The sequence below is a fragment of the Pelmatolapia mariae genome, linkage group LG22 (assembly GCF_036321145.2).
Source record: "Pelmatolapia mariae isolate MD_Pm_ZW linkage group LG22, Pm_UMD_F_2, whole genome shotgun sequence".
Taxonomy (NCBI): Eukaryota; Metazoa; Chordata; class Actinopteri; order Cichliformes; family Cichlidae; genus Pelmatolapia; species Pelmatolapia mariae.
Genome location: NC_086245.2, coordinates 12,645,826 through 12,667,742, shown reverse-complemented (window position 1 = coordinate 12,667,742; position 21,917 = coordinate 12,645,826). Strand labels below are relative to the sequence as shown.

The window sequence follows — 21,917 nt, the reverse complement described above, 5'->3', positions numbered from 1 at the left end:
CTGATTTAATATGAAGATATTTTATTGGGACATTAATAAACCCTACTTCCTAAGATGTTTAAAGTACAAAATACATTTCAGCTGTGCTAGTAGTTTGCCTTGATCGATGATTTAAGCCTGCTGATTGTGTGTCCACACTTTTACTTTTGATCCAGTGGACTTTGAAGTTTAGATGTTTTTGACTACATGATGGCAAAACGAGTGGAAAAAAAGACAATAAAAGGCTAAAATAGTAAAAGATGGTTAGGAAACAAAGCAAAAAGCACAGTTTGGATGACATATATATATATATTTTAAAAAAAGTTAAAACAGTTAATTGAGAAACAAACTATGCATATTAATGATTTGTCTAATTTAACATATTAAGTGGTCCCTGAAATTACATCAAGTCCTACAGTCTTCCACACATGGAGAGAAGAAATACTACAATAGATAAGCACTAACATTATTCAGACTCGGTCCCTTTAAACATCATTCCACTTTAAAAAATAGATAAAAATCCAACAATTCAGTCAAGTACAATGCATCATCTACTTGATCAATACCAAGCATGTCATTGCGGAGGGATTACAACCTCTGTAGAAAAATAATTGACTTTGCTCCCGCTGTTTTTCTAATAAAGTTTAATTCAAGATTGTCTTCTTAAATCTGCTTAAATTGCACTTAGGTTTATTTTGTCAATGAGTTTCACCCTGATCTGAGACACACAACGAAGATGTTTACAGCACAAACTGTAGCCCGGTCCACACGTACACGGATGTTCTTTTAAAACTGGAATTTTTTGTTTTTGTTCAGAAAAAAATCGTAACACAAAAATGCAAAAAAAAAAAAAAAAAAAAAAGGGTGCTTGACATAATCGCAACAAGTGACCCTAACTGTACAGGAATGCTGGCCAATTAGAAGCCAGCCTGTTGTCAAAAAAGGAAATAAAGGCGCACACCTTTTCCTCCTGTTTCCCTTTTGAAAGTCTTCACTGTGGACGGAGGTTTTAAAAAGCTTCCATTTAAGTTTTTTGTGTGGAAAAAAGGAAAAAACGCAACTCAAAAACTAATTTTTACTACTGCACATGTAGACAGGGCCCATCCCTGAGAGCTCTCTATAAATGTTAGTTCATATTTCCTTCACAAGCTGCTCCTACAGTCAGCTAAGGCGTGCTGTCCAGTAGTTCCAGTTCCTCGCAGTGAGTTCATTTCAAGTCACTTAAACAGGAATTTCAGACCAGAGGACTTCCTCCCAGGAGTGGATTAATCCACAGGGCATCTCTGAGGACACAAGGCTTTTAAAGGATCAGGCTGGTTCAGGTATATTTTTACTGTCAGCAAGTCCTATGAAAACACTAACAATGCATTTAACCTACAACCGGTTACAAGGCCAAAATTCTTGGTTTCTATCAAAATGTAGACGACATATGGACAGGAGATACTAGCAGTTGATGTGGTGCACTAATCTCGAAAAGTAAATCCACATATTATAAATGCTCAGACTCTATTTATATCAAGCTGGTTGTTTTATAACTGTAGCTATGTTGATGCTTATCCTTCCCCTTTTTTAAAAAAATGTCTATGTTTAGCATGTTTTATAGCACTTTAACAGGCTCACGGTAACTGCAGACTATTAAAAAAATGGATGTAGCTTCATGGTCTGAAGAGTGAACCCAATAGGGAAATGCCTTAAATGGCCACCCTTTTTCATGGCCATCGGGGTTGGACTTCTCTGGTTGAAAAGACTGCGAGTCCTATAGAAGTCTATGGGGTAACAGCCTTTGGAGTTGACCTGTGTAAACAGTTTCTGGAAGAGCTTAAATAGGCTGAGTTACTCATTTTGGATCATACTGAATAAAACAGAGTGGTTCAACAGCGTAGCAGTTAACATAATCGCCTTACATGTGAAAGACCCACCGTTTGAGACAGGGAGGCAATAAAACCCAGCCTCAAGGGACTATAAGCTAATGTAGTCCCTATATGTGTCAGGTTTGAAGGAGGTGAAAGTACCATAAATGAATAAAACAAAACATCAGGTCCATTTTATACATTTTGGTCAGTCCAAGGTGTATCTAGGATGCACATTGGCTAACGGCAATGACAAATTATTGACAAGTCATAAGCCAATGAATGCAAAGTTTCAAATCGGCTCTCGTTTGTCACATCCGGTTTCAAAAGATTGTTTCAAAAAAAGGAAATGATGTCATGGTGGCCTTTTATATAGTCCGTAGTTTTGGCTTCTTTTGGTAGCATTCAATTTTTTTGCACAATGGCAATGCTTACACAGTGCTTACACCAGATAAGCAGTAGAAGTAATTCATCCTGTTAGCAAAAAGACTAAATGTTATATTTTGTGCAGCTGATTTAATTTGTACAAAGCGTTTTCATGGGAGTAACTGACAGTGAGAAACACAAATACGCTTCATCCACAGCCTCCTTCAATACCCACTGGGCAGCACTGAATAAATTACTGGCAATGGGCCCTCACATCGGATCACATAGACGCTTGGTAATCTTAAATAATCCTTCACGCCTGCTGTGTGGGAGCACAGAAAGGGGAAGCCCGCCTCTATTGAAACAGTTTCCTGTCTCTGTAACTGTTTTCAGCTCTTCAGCGAGACCCGGTATGCACCCCTTTCCTCTCTGAGGTGCACTACAAAGAATAAGCAATCTAACACTTAGACAAAACTTGGCTTTTAATAAAGGATAAAAAAGATTTTGTACTGTAAAAAGGCCTTGTTCCCTCAGTAATGAAATAAAGTCCATGTGAAAGGCTCAGTACAAAAGACTCTTTGGCAGGTGATCTGGAGCTGATATGCAAATTTCACTTCCTTAACCAGAGAAACGAGAGCTGAATCTGCCTGGGTGAAGCCTGCAACGTTACATATGAAAAGTTTGATCTGTCAGGCAGCTTTGTGTCTGTTGAAATTACTACCAGGAAAAATAACAAAAAACCCAAAACATACTGTAGCAACTGTCTTGAAGAAGAAAGGAACAAGAAGCGTCAGTGTGTATCTGCTCATGGTGAAACTGTACATAAGCAGGGCTGTAGTTAGAAGAGTGCGATGACGATGTGGATGTGCGCTCCTGCGAGCAACATGGTCGGCAACCGGAGAACGTGACACGTGAAAGAACCCATCGGAGGAGGAAGTTTAACGGGGTTAAAAGTTTTATGCATGTGATTGCTTTCACTTGCGCTTTCCCGAGCTTCCTCGTTTCCCTTGCTGATGTAAACCGACCCAGTTTCAGGTGAGGAAAAACAATGTAAACTAGCGCCAACACTGCGAAAGGTGATACCGGCGTATAAGGGTGCAAGAAATGAACCTGCAGGCGTAACAAAAGATTCCTGCAGCGCTCCAGTTTACAAAGAAAAGCATCGACCATGCTGCTTGCAGAGTGAATATTCATGAGTGTGTGTGTGTGTGTGTGTGTATTTTGTGCTTTCCTATGTTGCTCTGCTGGTATATTCAGAACATGTAACCCCCTGTTCTATCCCTACTTGAGAGCTTTAGCTACAGAGGAGTAGGCGAAGTAGATCTCCTCGTCAACCGGGCAGGTGGAAGAGAACTCCTCCCTTGCATAGGCGGCGTTCAGGTACCTCCAGAGGTTTGTCAGACTCTGAGGGATGGTGAAGTTTCTGTATTTCAAGCACACCACCTGCAGAGATAGAGAGAGAGGGAAAAAATAGGCATAATTACAAAAAAACAAAGCAAAGCATTGACTCATTCTTATAACCCATCATCTTCATGCTGCACTGCTTTAAAAATCACAAGATCACCTTCACGATGTGGAGCTTAGGCAGCAGGTTGCAATCAGCCAGAGTGAGCGCCTGGCCATCCAGGAAAGGGCGTGACGAGGAAGTGAGCTCATCGGCGCTATTCTCATCGATCTCATCAGGAAGTGGGGAGCCGAGGTAGTCGTCTAGCTTCGTCAGAGCCTTCAGGAGGCCTTTCTCTAGATCTGAGCACATGGGCACACACAGAAAACACTCAAGCATTAAGTATAAAAAGAGGTGTCCTGATATAAATATATTTAAACCAGCAGCAGAGATGAGGTAGGAAAAGCTGCACACAAACATCAGCAGGTGACGTGTTAACACTCAGAGCCTAATGTTATTAACAGAGGCTCCCTGCTGATTTTCAGCCCATCGGGGAACTGACAGAAGCAGCTCAGCACGATTTGATGCTGGAAATTAAACCAGACACTACTCTAACATTTACTTTATTGCACCATAAGTCTGAGCGGAGCCGACTTACTTTCATTGGTCTGAGGGTTTGAGTTCTTGACGTAGGCAGAGAACTTGGAGAAGACGTCCAGGCCTGCCGTGTTGGACTCTGGGTTACGAGCAGCCAGACAAGGATACCTAGATGTCCAATCACATCAGATATAAATCTTCAAGCGATTCGTGTTGATGTGCAAGAAGTCAACAAATGCATTTGGAGCCAACTGTTTATTTCGTTATCATTAATCTATTCATCGCTGGGTCTACAACGGAAACACCTGCAAAAATGTAGAATTAGATAGTTTAATCTCACAAAGATTCAGATTTAAATCTTGTGGTTTGGAGTTTGCGTGCAGGGCCTACTTTTTCGACTTGTCTATAAAATGTTGCCTTTTTCCTGCAAAATTCAAAACAATCAATCTGTGCTCAAAGCCTCCAGAGACATCCTTTAAGTGCGGTATCTCTTTGTGCCCAACAAAGTTGCAATATTCAGATCATTATCAGATCAAACAAGTCAGTTTGTGTTATCTATATCAGCACTTCAGAGATGAAGGGAAAGATTACTTTGGAGGGCAGAGATGCTCTTCCAGGAACTCCTCAATCTTGTTGGTGTCAGTTTTCACCTCGCTGCCGTACAACAGGAAGGGAGGCTGAGCACCCGGTGCCAGGTCCTTCAAGATGTCTGGTTTCCTGAAAGCGGGACGGAAAAAGTCCAGAAGACAGATGGAGTAGAGAGTGAGTCAGAACAGAGAAAGACAAAAAAGGGAAAACAGGAGTGGAAAGATTTCCAACCGCAGGAAATTACCCATGTGAGCAGCTACAATGTGTCCAACTTTCACCTAAAATCAAAGCGTGGCAGCTTTTTATCTTTTAATGAATGAATGAAATACCCCAGGCTTTTTCAGTGCCAGCTTCACTTGGGGCCATTAAAACATTAAAAGTGTAGGCGAATGTTCCCTTGTTGCGCCAGCATTAGTGAGAGAGACAGAATAAACAAAAGTGGCCATACAGAGCGTGAAGGACGAGTGCTTTCACCTCTTCATATCCACTGTGGTAACGTCAAAGGTGACTCCCTTAAGCCACAGCACCATAAAGAGACGCTGAGAGAAAGGACAGTTGCCGATGCTCTGACCATCGCTTCCTGCCTGGGAACCAAAAACAGAGAATATTACAATATTACAGTAATGTTTCCATCTATTTTTCTAAGACTTTCCTCCATAAAATGCTGGAAAATCTGCTGTGTTTCTTCAGGTCAGCGATCCAAAAACGCAAAGAAAAGCCTTAAAATCTTCGCTGCACATTTGGTTACAGTACGCATACTGCTGATGCAGAAACGTGCACCTTAGTTTTTCACCCTTAAACCAACCTGCAAAGTCAGCACACAGGATGTCTGAGTCAAAACAAAGAGAAATATACATCACCACACATCACAAATCCTCAAAGAACTCAAATCGACAACTGAAAGTGAAGACGTTTGAGCAGGATGGAATAGCTGCTGTTAAACAAAAAAAGAAATTCGGGGGTTTTTAGGTATGATGGAAATAAAGTTCTAATTTCTGCCTTTTAAATCGCAAATGTACAGAGTTTATCTGCTTGTCTGATTTGTCTTTACAGCAGTAATTTTCCCACTATTGGATAAATTGGAATATAATTATTGCATAAATGAAACCAACTATGATTAGTTAGTCTGCACAAGGCTGTTTTAAACACTATAACACAGTTTGTAGACCCAATCATGAATCAGCTCCAAAAACGATCCCCAAAATGAAACTACCTGAAGCTTGAGATGCAGCATATGTTACTTCTGTTACTGCCGAGCCATACGGCAAATTTTGGTATCGATACTTAAGTAAATATTGGGCAAATGTTGCCAATACTAGTACAAATTAAAAATTTTAGAGCAACAAAACACACCTTTCGGTTTTCATGTATTTTGAAACTCTTTTTTTCGGGGGGGGGGCTTAAATGTAAACGTGGATTGACCCACCCACCTCTAACTTCTTTACTGCTGTAGAGCTGCAGCACCCAGCCCTACACAGTGCTGTAGGGCATGCTAGTTTTGATCTTTAGGATCTGAAACGTGGCCTCATCAGGCAACCGCCTAGTGTTGTTAACCACAGTTCACGAGAAACTACATTTAAGAGGTCAATTTAGAGAAGTTACAACAGCATCTTTCACCCTGAAGAAGGTGGGGGTGGGAAGCACAGGGTGGTGCATATGTTCACACAGAGAAATCTTTATGTGTGAAGTGAGCCACACTGGTTAGTATGTTACTGCCTGTTTTTGGCTCAAAGAAAATGGGATTAGCCTGCCTGGCCAACATACTAAATATAGACTAAAGTCGGCTGGCTGTTATCTTAATGTGCGTTTAATTAGATTAGCCTTACAGTGGTTTATAAGCACGGTGAGTCAGCAGAGGGGGGTCTGATTGACGTCACTATTACAACAAATACTGCGTGAAAATAAAAGATAAAACAAAGGTGGCTTGAAGTCAGCTGTAAGGACCGTGCAGGTGTCAGAGACAGGTTATCGGCATGTAATAGAAAACACACTGAGCGTGCTGATGAAACAATAAGATAAAAGAAGCCCGAGCAGACCGGCTCAGCCCGCTGAATAAACTCAGGCACATAATGTCGCCCGTGTGCGCGTCACTCTCTGGGTGTGATGCTTTCCTTCTCTGCGCCCATTCACTCTCTTACCTTCACGAAAAGTTCAAGTTTGGGCTGACCGGCGTCGCTCATCTTCACCCGTAGCTGCACGAAACCTATAAAGAGAGAGACACGGGCGTTAAAAAGTTTCTAACACGAAGCCCGATCGAGCGCAAAGTCGTCTTTTCTGAGCCAGAAACAACCGCAAACGCGGGGAGCCCAGCCCATCTTCCGCTACACAATACCGGTGACTAAAGTGACAAACGCGACAATGTAGCAGCTCTACGAGCGTCACAAAGTAAATCCCTACATGCCCTGCGCTCCTGAAGCTCAAAATTCACATAATTTAGAGTCAGTAGAGCTTCTAACCTCACAGTGCTCGAAGTTCTCGTTGCCTGTTGCTGGTTTCTCCTCCCAGTTCTGCTGCTGAGTGCGTGTGTGTGTGCGCGCGTCCGTTGGCTGCAGCGACACAATCATCATCATCATCATCATCCTCCTCCATTTCCTGGTGGTGCATGACGGGCTGCGCTCTCAGCGAATAAAAGCGGCCGTAGTATGAAGGAGCGGTCTGTTTATTCACTCTAAAGAACGTTTATTTCAAAGCAGCAAATAAAAACACAGAAAAGTCACCGCGGAGAGCCGAGCTTGGAACAGGCGGCGTGTTACGTAACAGCCACCACGAGAAGAGCACTTGGCAGCTTTGGGGAGACGCGTTAAAGGCACTTATTCACTGGTTATGGGGCGGTGGCTGATGTGTCTGACTGTCCCATATACAGTTAGGGTTGTAGTTTTTGTAGTTTTGCCTCTGTGCACAACCACAGCGGATTTTTATATCAAACCTTAAACATCTGATTAAAATGTAGACTTTATCAATAGGAAAAGCTGTGAAACTTACGAAAATACAGTTAAAAGTCCAAAAGTTGATCCCCTCTTTCACATTTTCCAGCCTTCTTCGCGATCGCCTGCCAAAAACTGATTTCCAATGTTTCCGCGTGTTTTTTATGTGTAACATCTTTATGTATGTTGGTAAATAGACTTCGGTGAAAAGGGTTTACAAATGGGTTATATATCAAATTTAAAAATGGCCTGTTTTCAAGTATCTTTATAACTCTGTGTTATTGTACTTACATTATAACCAATCGGGTCCTTTGTCCACTTAAAATATGTTTAAAGAACTATTGTTATATTTGTTGCAATTCTGCTGCCCTCTGACCAGATTACTCTTAAAAAAGAAATTTTTAATGTGAACGAGATTTCACATTAAACGATTACCAAGCGAACTGCATAAATAAAGCATATATAAAAGTCCCTGCCAAAAACTGATTGCGGCTTCTACTTTGTTACAGGAATGTTGTTTGTGGTTCAAGATGACTTGATATCATTCATGAGGGATACATTTGACATGTTTCACATATTATAGACCCGCGGCCTTATGTTTCGACACCCCTGGTTTAAACAAACGTGCTTAGTCGATGCTCAGTCCCTGATTTTAAGAGGCTCATACATTATTGTGCTCACATTATTAAAAACTGCAAAGCATGCTTCGTGACTGAGTTGGCCATAGCAAAATATCCCAGTTCTCTGCCTTGAAAATTTCTTGGGTTTCTTTAGTAGTTTGCTTTGGCTCATTAACAATTTTCACTGTGAAGCCCGTCTGACCTGTTTTTCAGCACTTGGCTCAATCTGAGCAGAGAATATAGCCCATCCCGTTCCTTCTATCAGTAGTCACATCGTCAATAAACACAAGTGATCTGGTTCCACTGACAGCCATGCGTGCCTATGACATAATAATACCTCCACCATGTTTGACAGATTACTAGTGGTGTGCGGATTGATATTGAAATATTGATTCTTCCGATACCAGTAATATATGTTCTAGAATCGATTCTCATCGATATCAATATTTTAGTACTTTGGGGTAAATTTGTAGTTTTTCATTAACAGGAACACCGTGGAAAGAAACTATGTCATTCCGATCGTCTAAATTGGAAGGAACTACTTCCTCTTGCCTTTCACAGTCATATGCGAACTACGGCTGTATAAATGTGTCGCAGCCCCTGGCCTGCCCACTCACAACAATGGCTGAGCGTGAACGGAGTCATGTGTGGACGTATTTTACCTCCACAAACGACCGAGACGTGGTTTGCGATACATGTGGCAAGACAGTGAGGTGTTGTGGCAACACCACTAACCTAGTCAAACACCTCAGAGTAAATCATATCACAGAATATGACGAGCTTATGTTGAGGCGAACTGAAGAGGAGGAGAGGGACAGGTGGTGCTAGGGCGAGACAGACGTCTCTCGCGGAGTCCTTTAGTGCTGCAGACAGGCAACATGTTCAAATAGCACAAAACTTCAGATTTTTTATTTATACATGATAATTCTACATTATTAAGCAATATGAACAAGTAGTCTGATGTCCTGTAATCATTATGAAGCTATATTATTCCGATTACATAATACAATTATATATTGTATTATGAAATACAATGAAACATTAAGTTTTTGTACAGAGTATCGGTATCGGATCAGTATACCACTCTGAATTTTACTTGGTATCGGATCAGAAAGGAAATCAGTGGTATCGCACATCAGATTACCGGATATGCTTCAGATCATGAGCCGTTTCTCTCCGTCTCCATGCTTTTCTCTTCCCATTGTACGAGTTTGTTTTGGTTTCATCTGTCTCAAAAAGTATTTTTTCTGAATCATGCAGGCTCCTTTGGGTGTTTTCTGGAAAAAACGCGAGCTTCTTTTTAACATTAAACACAAAAGGCATTAGTAAGGTCTACAAACCTATTCCACCCCACATTTAGTTTTGGGGATCTCTTTATCCTGTTTGTTTTACCTTATTTTACAGAAGTTTTTGGATTTTCCTGTTATTTCTGAAAATAACAACAACATCTAAATATGTATGTAAAATTAGCACCTTGGGGGCCAAACTGAAAAGATAACTTACAGAAAACACTCTACTTGCTGTAAATATTAAATCTCCTTTCAAATTAACACATTCAGGATCACAGTCCAAACATTTCATATTTCACAGATTTTTGTTGTCTTGGTTTTTTAAAAAAGCTTCTTGTCACAATTAAAAAGTTTTTATTTGCTTCATTTAATTCTGACAAGTTTCACCAGCCACTGGTAAAATGCTGCCCCCTAGAGGTGAAGGTGTCACTCACAATCCACAGAAAATCTGGAGGTCGTGTCTCCAGAAATTCTGAGTATAAGATGTTACATTTTCTGCATTCTGATGATTTTTGTTTTTTGGACTGATTTGTAAGTTTTCTAAAGGATAACTGTCCCAGAGAGAACTGATGCAGGCATGGAGACAACATCCCTTTTACTGTGATGTAACAGCGCTGACCACTGCAGCACCGTGCTGCCTCACAATCTTCATGTTGCTTTAAAACAACTATTCTCAACTTTAATCCTTTAAATTTTGACTGTGCACATTCTGAATACTATCATTGTTTATATTTACTGCGGAAGAAACGGTAAAAACGGCGTTTTATAAGGAAAGCGCTCTCTGCCTGTGAGCAAAAACAAAAACAACCCCCCCCCCTCCACCCTTTCCTATTGGTCGAAAAATGTACCATGTCGACCAATCAAAAAGTGATATGGCAACATGGCATTTAGTTGTTTAGGAAGGAGGGAAGTTTTAGGAGTGTTTTGAGATGTGAGAGATTTGCGACGTTTGGAGTCTAAAGTTAGCGTGTTGTCTTATGTAGTTAGCGTGTTGTCTTGTGTAGTTAGTGTGTAGTGTAGTCAATAGTTTTGTTGTGTGTGTCAGAACTATGAGGCGACTGCTGAATGTTACAGGTGTTACAGGAGTGATACATCTCCGGTTGTCAGGCCTGCAGGTATCAAGCTGTTGTTCTCCTTTATCTCATAGTGGACAGAAATTAGTTTTTGGAGTGGCACAAATAATTTGTGTGGCATCAGATTTGATGTAGAACACCTGATTGTTCTGTAAATAGTTTGAAATGGTTATTTTAAAAAATGCATTGGCTGCATTTTTAGGAAAATAGCTGCAAAAAAACCTTTGTTTGCAAAACTCCGTTACTTTTTTGAAGAAGTAAGTATATAATTAATTGCCCAACATTGGTCATTATACAGGGTGGGCCATTTATATGGATACACCGTAATAACATGGGAATGGTTGGTGATATTAAAGTCCTGTTTGTGGCACATTAGTATATGTGAGGGGGCAAACTCCTCAAGATGGGTGGTGACCATGGTGGCCATTTAGAAGTCGGCCATCTTGGATAGAACTTTTGTTTTTTCAATAGGAAGAGGGCCATGTGACACATCAAACTTATTGGTAATGTCACAAGAAAAACAATGGTGTGCTTGGTTTCAACGTAACTTTATTCTTTCATGAGTTATTTACAAGTTTCTGACCACTTATAAAATGTGTTCAATGTGCTGCCCATTGTGTTGGATTGTCAATGCAACCCTCTTCTCCCACTCTTCACACACTGATAGCAACACCGCAGGAGAAATGCCAGCACAGGCATCCAGTATCCGTAGTTTCAGGTGCTGCACATCTCGTATGTTCACACCATAGGCAATTGCCTTCAGATGACCCCAAAGATAAAAGTCTAAGGGGGTCAGATCGGGAGACCTTGGGGGCCATTCAACTGGCCCATGGCGACCAATCCACTTTCCAGGAAACTGTTCATCTAGGAATGCTCGGACCTGGCACCCATAATGTGGTGGTGAACCATCTTGCTGGAAAAACTCAGGGAACGTGCCAGCTTCAGTGCATAAAGAGGGAAACACATCATCATGTAGCAATTTCAAATATCCAGTGGCCTTGAGGTTTCCATTGATGAAGAATGGACCCACTATCGTTGTACCCCATATACCACACCAAACCATCACTTTTGTTGTTCCAACAGTCTTTGGAGGGATCCATCCAATGTGGGTTAGTGTCAGACCAATAGCGGTGGCTTTGTTTGTTAACTTCACCATTCACATAAAAGTTTGCCTCATCACTGAACAAAATCTTCTGCGTGAACTGAGGGTCCTGTTCCAATTTTTGTTTTGCCCATTCTGCAAATTCTGTGCGCCGATCTGGGTCATCCTCGTTGAGATGCTGCAGCAGCTGGAGTTTGTAAGGGTGCCATTTGTGAGTAGCTAATATCCGCCGAAGGGATGTTCGACTAATGCCACTCTCCAGTGACATGCGGCGAGTGCTACGCTGTGGGCTCTTGCTGAATGAAGCTAGGACAGCCACTGATGTTTCTTCATTAGTGACAGTTTTCTTGCGTCCACATTTTGGCAAATCCAACACTTAACCAGTTTCACGAAACTTAGCAAGCAGTTTGCTAACTGTAGCATGGGAGATGGGTGGTCTCGTCGGGTGTCTTGCATTGAAATCTGCTGCAATGACCTGGTTACTGCGTTCACCAGATATCAACACAATTTCGATCCGCTCCTCACGTGTTAACCTCTTCGACATGTCAATGGCTGTGAACAAAGAGAAACTTGTAAATAACTCATGAAAGCATAAAGTTACGTTGAAACCAAGCACACCATTGTTTTTCTTGTGACATTACCAATAAGTTTGATGTGTCACATGGCCCTCTTCCTATTGAAAAAACAAAAGTTCTATCCAAGATGGCCGACTTCTAAATGGCCACCATGGTCACCACCCATCTTGAGGAGTTTGCCCCCTCACATATACTAATGTGCCACAAACAGGACTTTAATATCACCAACCATTCCCATTTTATTATGGTGTATCCATATAAATGGCCCACCCTGTATACTGTATTTTGCAGACAGAGAGTTACGGGATTCTCTCCCAGACCACAGACTCATAATACAAGTCGGAGCTTTATAAAAAAAAGAAAGAAAGAAAGAAAGTTGTGTTTTCAAAATTGGAGTTCAAGTTATTTTTGCTTCCAATAGTGTTAACATACTACACAGGGCATGAACAAGATTTTTTTTTTCATTTTCAATGTAAGTGGGCTAAAGCACTTAATTAAAAGTAGTCTAACATAAATGTAAATGCTGTCATTTGATTATCTTAATAAACCATGTAACTTGGATGGATTCGATGCTGGCGTGACAACAGCACACATGTCTGATGTTGCTCACAGTGGTCCAAGGGACCGCTCAGGGAGTTTGTGTGTTTGCTCAGACACATGAAAAATTAGAGGGAACATTGCAAAACACTAACAGAGACCCAGGCAAAAGACATAGAAGCTTGACACAGGGAAAGGCAAATGAATGCAGAGACATGACTAAATGGGGAGGCAGGACTTACTTGTCACAACCACAGCGACAGAGTACAGAGAATGTAGACACCGAGACATGACAGAGGAAACAGATGGAGAATTATACCCAGATCTATATGGTGAAGAAATCAAAACTATGCTACATACTTACTAAAGTGTGCCTATTTAGGGTTTCATTGTGAAGGGGTTAGGGTTAGTGTGTCTTTTAATGCAGACATTGCCTAATCCTGTGTGAGACCATAAATCAATCTCATCTTATCTTAGCACTTTCATCATGTTTCCTAAGACTACTTTAGATTAGAAAGCTTACTCTTTTCCTTGATAACAGCTTATCTCAGCGTTCCCTCACATGCCGAGCTCTGATTTGTTGTTTTTCCCTCCTCCTGAACTGCCTCAGCTGGGTTTCAGATCAAATGACTGTGGAGGTCTGGTGCTCTGAGTTTTAGCATTTCATCAGCACTCCTTAGTCAAACACAGACTGAAGGTGCTTAAAAATGAACGGACCACATACAGTATGTTGGTGTGTAGCTAGTGGATGATGTGGAAGCCATCACACTAGCACTATCACAAGTCCCTTTTCTGGCCTCACACCTCCACGTACCGTCAATTCACCTTCTGTGAGTCTCGTGGAAGCAAATATTTGGTCTCATCAGACCAAAGTGCAGATCAATGTTCCCTCTAATTTCTCATGTGTCTGAGCAAACACACAAACTCCCTCAGCGCTCCCTTGGACCATTGTGAGCAACAGCAAACGTGTGCACTGGTCACACCAGCATTGCATCCATCCAAGTTACATGATTTATTAAAAAATAAAATTACAGCATCTACATTTCTGTTAGAATACTTTTAATTAAGTGCTTTAGCCCACTTACAATGAAAATTAAAAGAAATCTTGTTCATGACCTGTGTAGTATGTTAACACTATTGGAAGTAAAACTAAGTTTAATTCCAATTTTGAAAACACACTTAACATTTTTTTTTTATAAAGCTCTGACTTTATTATGAGTCTGCGTGAAGTTCCTGCTGTGCACTGGGAGGGAGTCCTATAACTCTTTGTCTGCAAAATACAGTATATGATGACCAATGTTGGGCAAGTCATTTTAAAAAAGTAATTAATTATAGTTACTAGTTACTTCTTCAAAAAAGTAACTGAGTTTTGCAAACAACAAAGTTATTTGCAGCTATTTATCTAAAAATGCAGCCAATGCATTTTTTAAAATAACCATTTCAAACTATTCACAGAGCAATCAGGTGTTCTGCATCAAATAAGATGCCACACAAATTATTTGTGCCACTCCAAAAAATAATTTCTGTCCATTGTAAGATAAAGGAGAACATCACAGCCTGATACCTGCAGGCCTGACAGCAGGAGAGTATCACTCCTCCTGTTTTTAACCTGGAGACAGTATTTACATTGTAATCTGCCTTTGGTAGCTTTTTGGCAGCAATTGTGACATTCAGCAGTCACCTCATTGTTCTGACACACACAACAAAATTATCCACTAAACATCACACTAACTTTATACTCCAAAAATGCTAAACGTCACAAATCTCTCACATCTCAAAACTCTCTCTCTTTTGTTCTCTTGCTGCCATCACTCCTAAAACGTCTCCCTCTTCTAAAACCCAAATGCCGCGTTGCCATGTCATTTTTTTGATTGGTTGACATGGTACATTTTTCCACCAATAGGAAAGGGTGGGGTTTTTTGTGTTTTTTTGTTTGGTTTTTTACTCACAGGTAGAGTGCTTTCGAGCGTTTCCTTAGAAAACACAGTTTTTACCATTTCTTCCCGCAGTAAATATAAACAACGATAGTATTCAGGAAAAAAACATAATGAATAATAACTCTGGTTTTAGAAAAACTGGTATATAGTTTCAAGTCCACACTTTTTCTGTCAATTTTTCCCGTCTGTCTTGCTCACATCTCCAATGGTTGTACACGTTGTCATTAGCGTGTCTTCACTCCGCATTGGCCACACCGCTTTGCTAGCTAAAACACAGGTGGCGGCACATAAGGACGCTGTCGTAACCTGTCAACGACTTTATTTAGGTGCGTATATACGAATGTGGATCGCATCATTGGCTGGAGCAGCCAGTCACCGGTCACTTACTGACTCACACTGCAAAACAGCACAGAATGAATTGTTACGTATTTATTTTAATTTCAATTCATGTTGGATTTTTTTTTTTGTGCGCAACGCAGACTTTCTGTGCGCAGAGACCGTGTCAGCAGTGCGCAGTTGCGCACGCGCGCAGCTTAGAGGGAACATTGCAGATGTCAATTGTTTTAATTCCCATTAATTTAGTTTCTTGTTCCTGGAAACTTTCTTCTTGTTACTGGACTTACTCAGTGTGGTTTCTTTTCAGCAGTTTGACCACAGAGCCTCGATTCACAGGTTCTCTTCTAATGATGTTGAGATGTATAACTCTGGGAAGCACTAAAGTGGGTTCTTAAAAGCTGATTTCTTACATTCCAGTTCAATTCTTGTCCAGAAAGGTTTTTTATTTTCATTTTTTTTTATTACAGTAGATAATATAACAGCATGTAGAGTTTTTTGCTTTACTTTTCAGCAAAACAATCCAGCTTTAGTGAGACAGAATTGATAATAATGTGCTTTTTAAATTTTTGGTCTATTTTGGTTATTTTTCAAATTTTTCACCAGCTCTACCATTGTTAGCAGTCTTATTTGGTCATTTTGTGTCTCTTTATAATACAGGATATAATGTCTTGATGCATTCTCAATCATCCAGGAAAGTAAATCTCCAAAAGTTGATTCTGTTCATCTGGACGTAGCGCTTTGTGTCCCACAAAACAGAATCAACTTTTGGAGATACAGTATATAATATTGTAGTGGGCTAAGGGGAGGAGCCACTAGCCCAATGACTCATGGGACTGTTCACGTGACATTCACAAGTTACAGCGCTATAACAGCTATTCCAGTTATTTTGTGTTGATCTATCATTGTTATTGTTAATGTATAACATTATTGCAGCTGTTTGTTCTGTATTGAGTGTGGCCAGCAATGGACACCATGACTGAGACTGCTGCACCCGTTAATGACCTCTGACCACTGTTGTTGGATGTTCCTAATAAAACTGCATTTCTGTAGCTGAGCAGTGTATAGAACACAGGAACTGCAGGTCTAAAATAAAAATCTACATCTTCTACTTAGTTTGCCACAATATGGTTTGGTTGTGTTTTTTCTCTGCATTTGCTTTTAATTTTGCATCTCTTTGTGACTGAGCAGCATCTCATATAGCTGTGCTTTTGTGTTCTTTGACAGGTGTTTTGCATGTATTTGTGTTTAGTTTGCATCTCTTTCTGCTATTTTTCTCTCTTTGGTGTTGTTTTCATTTCAAGGTTTGCGTTGTGATTCTTTACTACCAGTTTATGCTGTGGGTTTCTGACTGCTTGTGTTCTCGTTGTGGCTTGCTGATGTTGTTCTGCAGATGTTAATGGTTTGGTGTGTCTTTTTCCAGTTCTTTTATATTTGGAGTGTCTTTGCACATTGTTGTGTTTTTGCATCTTTGGTGTCTTTTCTGTTACTTTATGTTTTTTAAAAATCCCGTTTAAGGTAGCTTTTAACACCTTTTGTGTGTCTTTGGAGATCGAGTTCAATCTCAATCCCAGCAAAGGGGTGTCAAGATCTGCAAGGCAGATCGTCAAGAGATGAGAAGTGTGGACCCAAGTGCAAGCACTGATAACTGAGTAACTGGATGAGTTTATTTCCAGGGCAAGGTGAAGCAGAAAACAAAAGTAGAGCATGGCAGGGAACTAAACTAAACAAAGCCTAAACTGGGAGCAGCTACAAAACAATAATACAGAGGAACAAAAAACCTGGAACATGGAGAAGTCCAACAGGGTTCACACAGGAGACATCCAGTGATGACTAACAGCAACTAACAGAGGCAAACACAAGGCTTAAATACACAGAGGGATAACAAGGGAATGAGACACAAAAGGAGAGCACAGCTGGGAGTAATCAGACATGACGAGACCATGGGGAAGCAAAACTTAATACACTGACATAAGACACGGACCTTCACAATAAAACAGGAAATACACAAAGACGCAGACCAGACTGGGAGAGAAAAACACTGAGGAGCACGAGGGAGAGCACAGACATGACGAGCTGGGGAGACATGGAATAACACACAAGGAGGGGAAAACCAATAAAATAAACGGAACAACTTAGGACTGATAGAATAACTCCAAGAACAACAAATGAACTTAACATGATACAGAAACACAAGGAAACAAAGAACGCTGGGTCAAAATGACCCATGACCATGACAAGGGGGTTATTGAGCTTACTTTTGTTAGATAATAAACATGACATGAAAACTGAGTCTAGTTTAAAGAGTAAAGAATAAATGCAATGAGGAGTGTCCTTCTGGGTTCTCCATCCACGGATCATTTTACACTAACAGCCAAAGCTTTAATCCAGATTCAGCGTCTGTCCATGGAGGCCAAATGGGACCAGCACCACCAGGGTACATTAAGAGATTATATGATCTGTCTTCACTTAAAAACACTAAGCAAAGGGGTTTAAGTCTACAGGTGTATACATTCCAAACAAAACAAATCCTATAACACTGAATGATTCTTGGTTGTTATGTTTGTTGACAATAATTCACAGGAGAAGAAATTAAAAATAATCTCTCTGAAGTACACTGTGCTCACCAGCCACTTTCCCACCGTTCAGCAAATATTTAATCAGCTATTAGGAGAAGAAGGTGATTTAAGTGACTTTGAACATGGCATTGTTGTTGGTGTCAGATAGGCTGGTTTGAGTATTTAAGAAACTGCTGATCTGCTGGGATTTTTCCACACAGTCATGTGACGTGGTAGATTGGTATCACCTGCATATTAACTCACCCTCAAATTTGCTGTGGGAAATGGGAGCTAATTTAGGAGTGGTTTTGTGTGTGTGTTTCACAGTTGCTGTGGGCTGGGTTAATTGAAGGCAGGTGTTTTGATAACAGTCACGCTCAAGTACACTTATATTCCAAACTGCTGTTATATTTCCTGTCACTCTGGTATGTTATTTAGTCCAGACTTACAATGGTTCAGATTAAAATGTTTATAGTAGACATTCTGTTAGTTATATAATTAAGATTCAGTTGAATTTCTTGTTATATTTTCTGTCTTTGCAGGCCAGAGCCTACTATATGCTGCAGAGTTGGCTTCCTGAGACTGTGATGCTACTCTGTAGAGAGTGCTGGGTGTGTGAGGACAACTGTCCCTTGTTGATGTTGTCAATATGTTGAGGGTAGATGATTTGCGGCATGGTTGGCCCCAGCTTTGGAATGTGGTTTTTATCCCTTTGCAAGTGGGACACTTCCTTTTTTATGTGATTAATCTTGTAGCTGGGGTTGTTTCACATTGATCTCAGGGAGTTCACTAATAAATGTAATGTCAGCTCAAACTGATTTATTGAACAGTGGGTTCATTGTACTCAAATGATCTCCAAAGCCATTAGCTCTCACTCCAATGGGGCACCTTGGGGGTGTGGTGGAACAGGATATTCACATCATGGATGTGCAGCTGACCAACCAGCAGCAGCTGTCTGATGCTATCATGTCAATATGAGCTAAAATCTCAGAGTTATGTTTCCAGCATCTTGTTGAATCTGTGTCTACTGTGCTGTAGACCTTCTTGCAATTCACTAGGGGGCATTCAAGAGTCATGGAAAGTCAGGTGGGGATGTAAAACCATCTGGGGGGAAAACAAAACCAAAAACTGTACACTGCTCTAAGCTGTATCTGGTTATTTCTGAGAGATTAGCATGCCACAGCACAGGTCATCCTTACAAAAGAAACGCTCCAAGCCCAAAAGAGAAAAACCTGCTGATTCACACTGTTTATATGATTCTTAAGAAAACATTCACCCATTCATGATTATCACCATGATAGTTTATTTTTAGTCAACAGTTGAGATGCTAACTTTACTATTTTGTAGTTTTTGCATAAGTGACCCGTGCATGAATGGATTAACTTCTTCTAACCAATGCATGTAAACTAACATGGCCAGAGTTTAGGTTGGTCATGCTTTGGTTTCCAGGGAGTAGGGACTGCCTTATTTCACCATGGGAGTCCTGTGAAGTTATGATTTCCTATGATGGTATTGTACTAACCACCATTATTCATGATTTTTATAGGTTAAACAGACGACATAGATAAAAGGTCAAGAAATTTGGCACTGGATTTTTTTTCCCACCACACTTCGCAAGACTGGATGTAGTGATGTGTTTCCCTATTATAAATTAACAGATTTAACAGGCAACAGAAAACAAAAACAAACAAAGAAAATAAAAAAGACTGGAGTTAGATTGTTATACTTAAGAGCTGTAAATGTATTTTTTAAAGACCATTTATATGGAGTTTGTCACTGCAGTTGTGCAAGATCTCTTTTTAGATTAAAAAATTCAAATATTTTCAATATTTGGAAATTTTCCTGCTGTTTTTTTAGCACATTATTTTATTAAAGATTTCACCTAAAAAACCCCATCTTATAGCGAACTCAATGTAAAGTTTAAGATCTAATTAGCATTGTCTGTAGGCATTTTTATAAGAAAAAAATAACTGCTGAATAATCCAGTTTCCTTAAATTCTATTTTAAGTAGATAGGTAGTTTAACCAGAAGACCAGAGAAAGAAGCCACACTGATGTTATTTATTAATTAAATTTCATTTCAATTATTGTTTGATTTCAAAGCAAACAGGATAAATCACAGGAGATAATACACTGATTAACTATGGATTCAAGCAGTTTGAGTATTGAGGCATATCACAAAGAACTACATCTCCCAGAAGCTCCACAGGGAGGACAGGAGAGCAGCAAAGAGAGCCACAGTGAGTGGGAGCTGGATGGAAGTGGCTCCGTTACACACGTCTGTGTTACAACACTGGAAAGAGGTGCTGTAGGCCACACTGAGGATGGAGCCGTTCAGCGACGCCCCGCACAGATCTGACTCCAGGCAGCCGCGGGTGTGCAGCTTCAGCCCCCCAGCAGCGCTGAACACTGCAAGGACCGGAAGCAGATGATGAGTAAATATGGAGCACAGTTTTATCTGCCCCCTAAAACAGCACCTGCTGTTCTGTTTCACAAACCTTCTGGGAAACGTTTTTTAAAATAAAAGTGCAAAACTTTAACTTTCAGTTAATACCGGCTGATTATCAGCTGAACCTTCTGTCTTCCACAGCCTGCAAACCTTATAACTTTAAAGGGAACCTAGTTTGTTTAATTAATGTAGACTGTTTCAAAGGTTCAGACTGCCCCATGGGAACATTTTGTCAGGGGGCTGAATCAGTGACCCAGGATTATATATTGTATTTTTATTTCTTAGGTTATATATGAATATGTTAAATTCTTGTGTTATTTTTAGTTAAGGTTTGTTATGTTATCATCAAGGTCCCTTTAGTTTTGAGTCTTACCAAAGTTGTATCTAAGCACTCCAAACATTTACACACTCAAATTCCGATGGATACATCGGGGACAACTTGGAGTTCAGTGTTTAGCCCAAGTATACATTCTGATTAAAGAAGCCAGGGGATGAAAACTGCCAATCTTCCAGTTCCTTTCAGGCGATATGAACTCTGGGTGTGAACAAAAGGAATGCATAAATTGCTTGGAGGCATTTAAATAATTATTGGCAGGTGACTATGACATCTGCCTCTTGAAATGGTAACTGTGAAAATATTTTCAAATAGTTCCTGGTATGGAAGTTTGTTTCCACCACAGAAAAAACAAAAAACATTTCATGCCACACTTAAGTCAGAATTTCAGCTCATTATCTCAAAATTTCAAGTAATTTTGTTAAAATTTAAAGATAATTACTCCAATTTTTGTGCCTTTTTGATAGCAATACGTTATTCAGTTTATTCAGTGGTGGAAACAAACTTCCATACAATGTCAAGTTTTCTGATCTGACTAAAATTTTCTTTGGCTAAAGTTTTTTTTTTTTAACATGGAGCTGCTGCACACCCAAAGATGTATCTCTGTTTTGTACTGAGCTTTAGTATTTGACAGGCAACCCTAAATTTTTAATGTAATAATTTCACCTGAAATATTTGATTTTGTTCAATCAACCTTTGTCATTTGAACAAAGACTGAAAGTATTTCTGTTTTTTCTTATGTGTTTAATCAGTTTTGAGCTTTCTCTGTCTGAATATCTTCACAATAGAGGAAAAACAAATTTCCTTACGTGCATCTCCTCTGAAGCAGCTCTGATTTGTATTAGTACAAGTGACATCTTTTGATAGGAAGCATGTTCCAAAGATGCCAATGGGACACTGACGACAGGTGAGGCATTGTGCTGTGCAGTGGGGAAAAAACAGCAGAGGGATCAGGTTTCAGTCAGTCCACAGTTTCATCTGTTTGCCTCTGCTAACAGTGGAGGAAGCATTTCCCCAAAAACAAATAAAAAATACATCACACAAAATTGTATTTTACAAGTAAAAGTTCCACAATGAAAGAAATACAGTTAAGTAAAAGATCAGACAATTGAGAGCAAAATAGACCCATATTTAAAGTACCCATAATGGTAAGTGGCTTCATTCAGAATGCCATAATGGAGTAGCTTTTAAACCTATGTTGTTTTTGTGCAATCTAAGAATTCAACTACTTTATCATTTTTAAAGTCTCTTCTTAAATTTTTCTTTAACAAAAAGACTTTTTAATAATTATTTTTCATTTTTATTTTGTGTTCTTTGTTTTGTTCTTATAGGGTTTTTTTTTAAAAAGCCCAACCTTTTCTGTGATTTTATTTTTAAAATGTCTTTCTGTAAAGCGCTTTTATAACTTTGTTTAAAAAGTTCT

At 39.9% G+C, this 21,917-nt stretch overlaps 1 protein-coding gene across 1 annotated transcript; it reads right to left on the bottom strand.

Annotated features, from left to right (window-relative positions):
* Position 1: 1 nt before the first annotated feature.
* clic1 (chloride intracellular channel 1) lies at positions 2-7,463 on the bottom strand. Its single transcript, XM_065470589.1, has 7 exons — positions 7,221-7,463; positions 6,903-6,967; positions 5,239-5,348; positions 4,768-4,893; positions 4,238-4,344; positions 3,760-3,941; positions 2-3,638 (listed from the first exon to the last, which is right to left on the bottom strand). Exons 2-7 carry the CDS (start codon positions 6,942-6,944, stop codon positions 3,477-3,479), a joined length of 729 nt encoding a protein of 242 aa, XP_065326661.1. The 5' UTR covers positions 6,945-6,967; positions 7,221-7,463; the 3' UTR covers positions 2-3,476.
* Between the last annotated feature and the right edge of the window lie 14,454 nt (positions 7,464-21,917).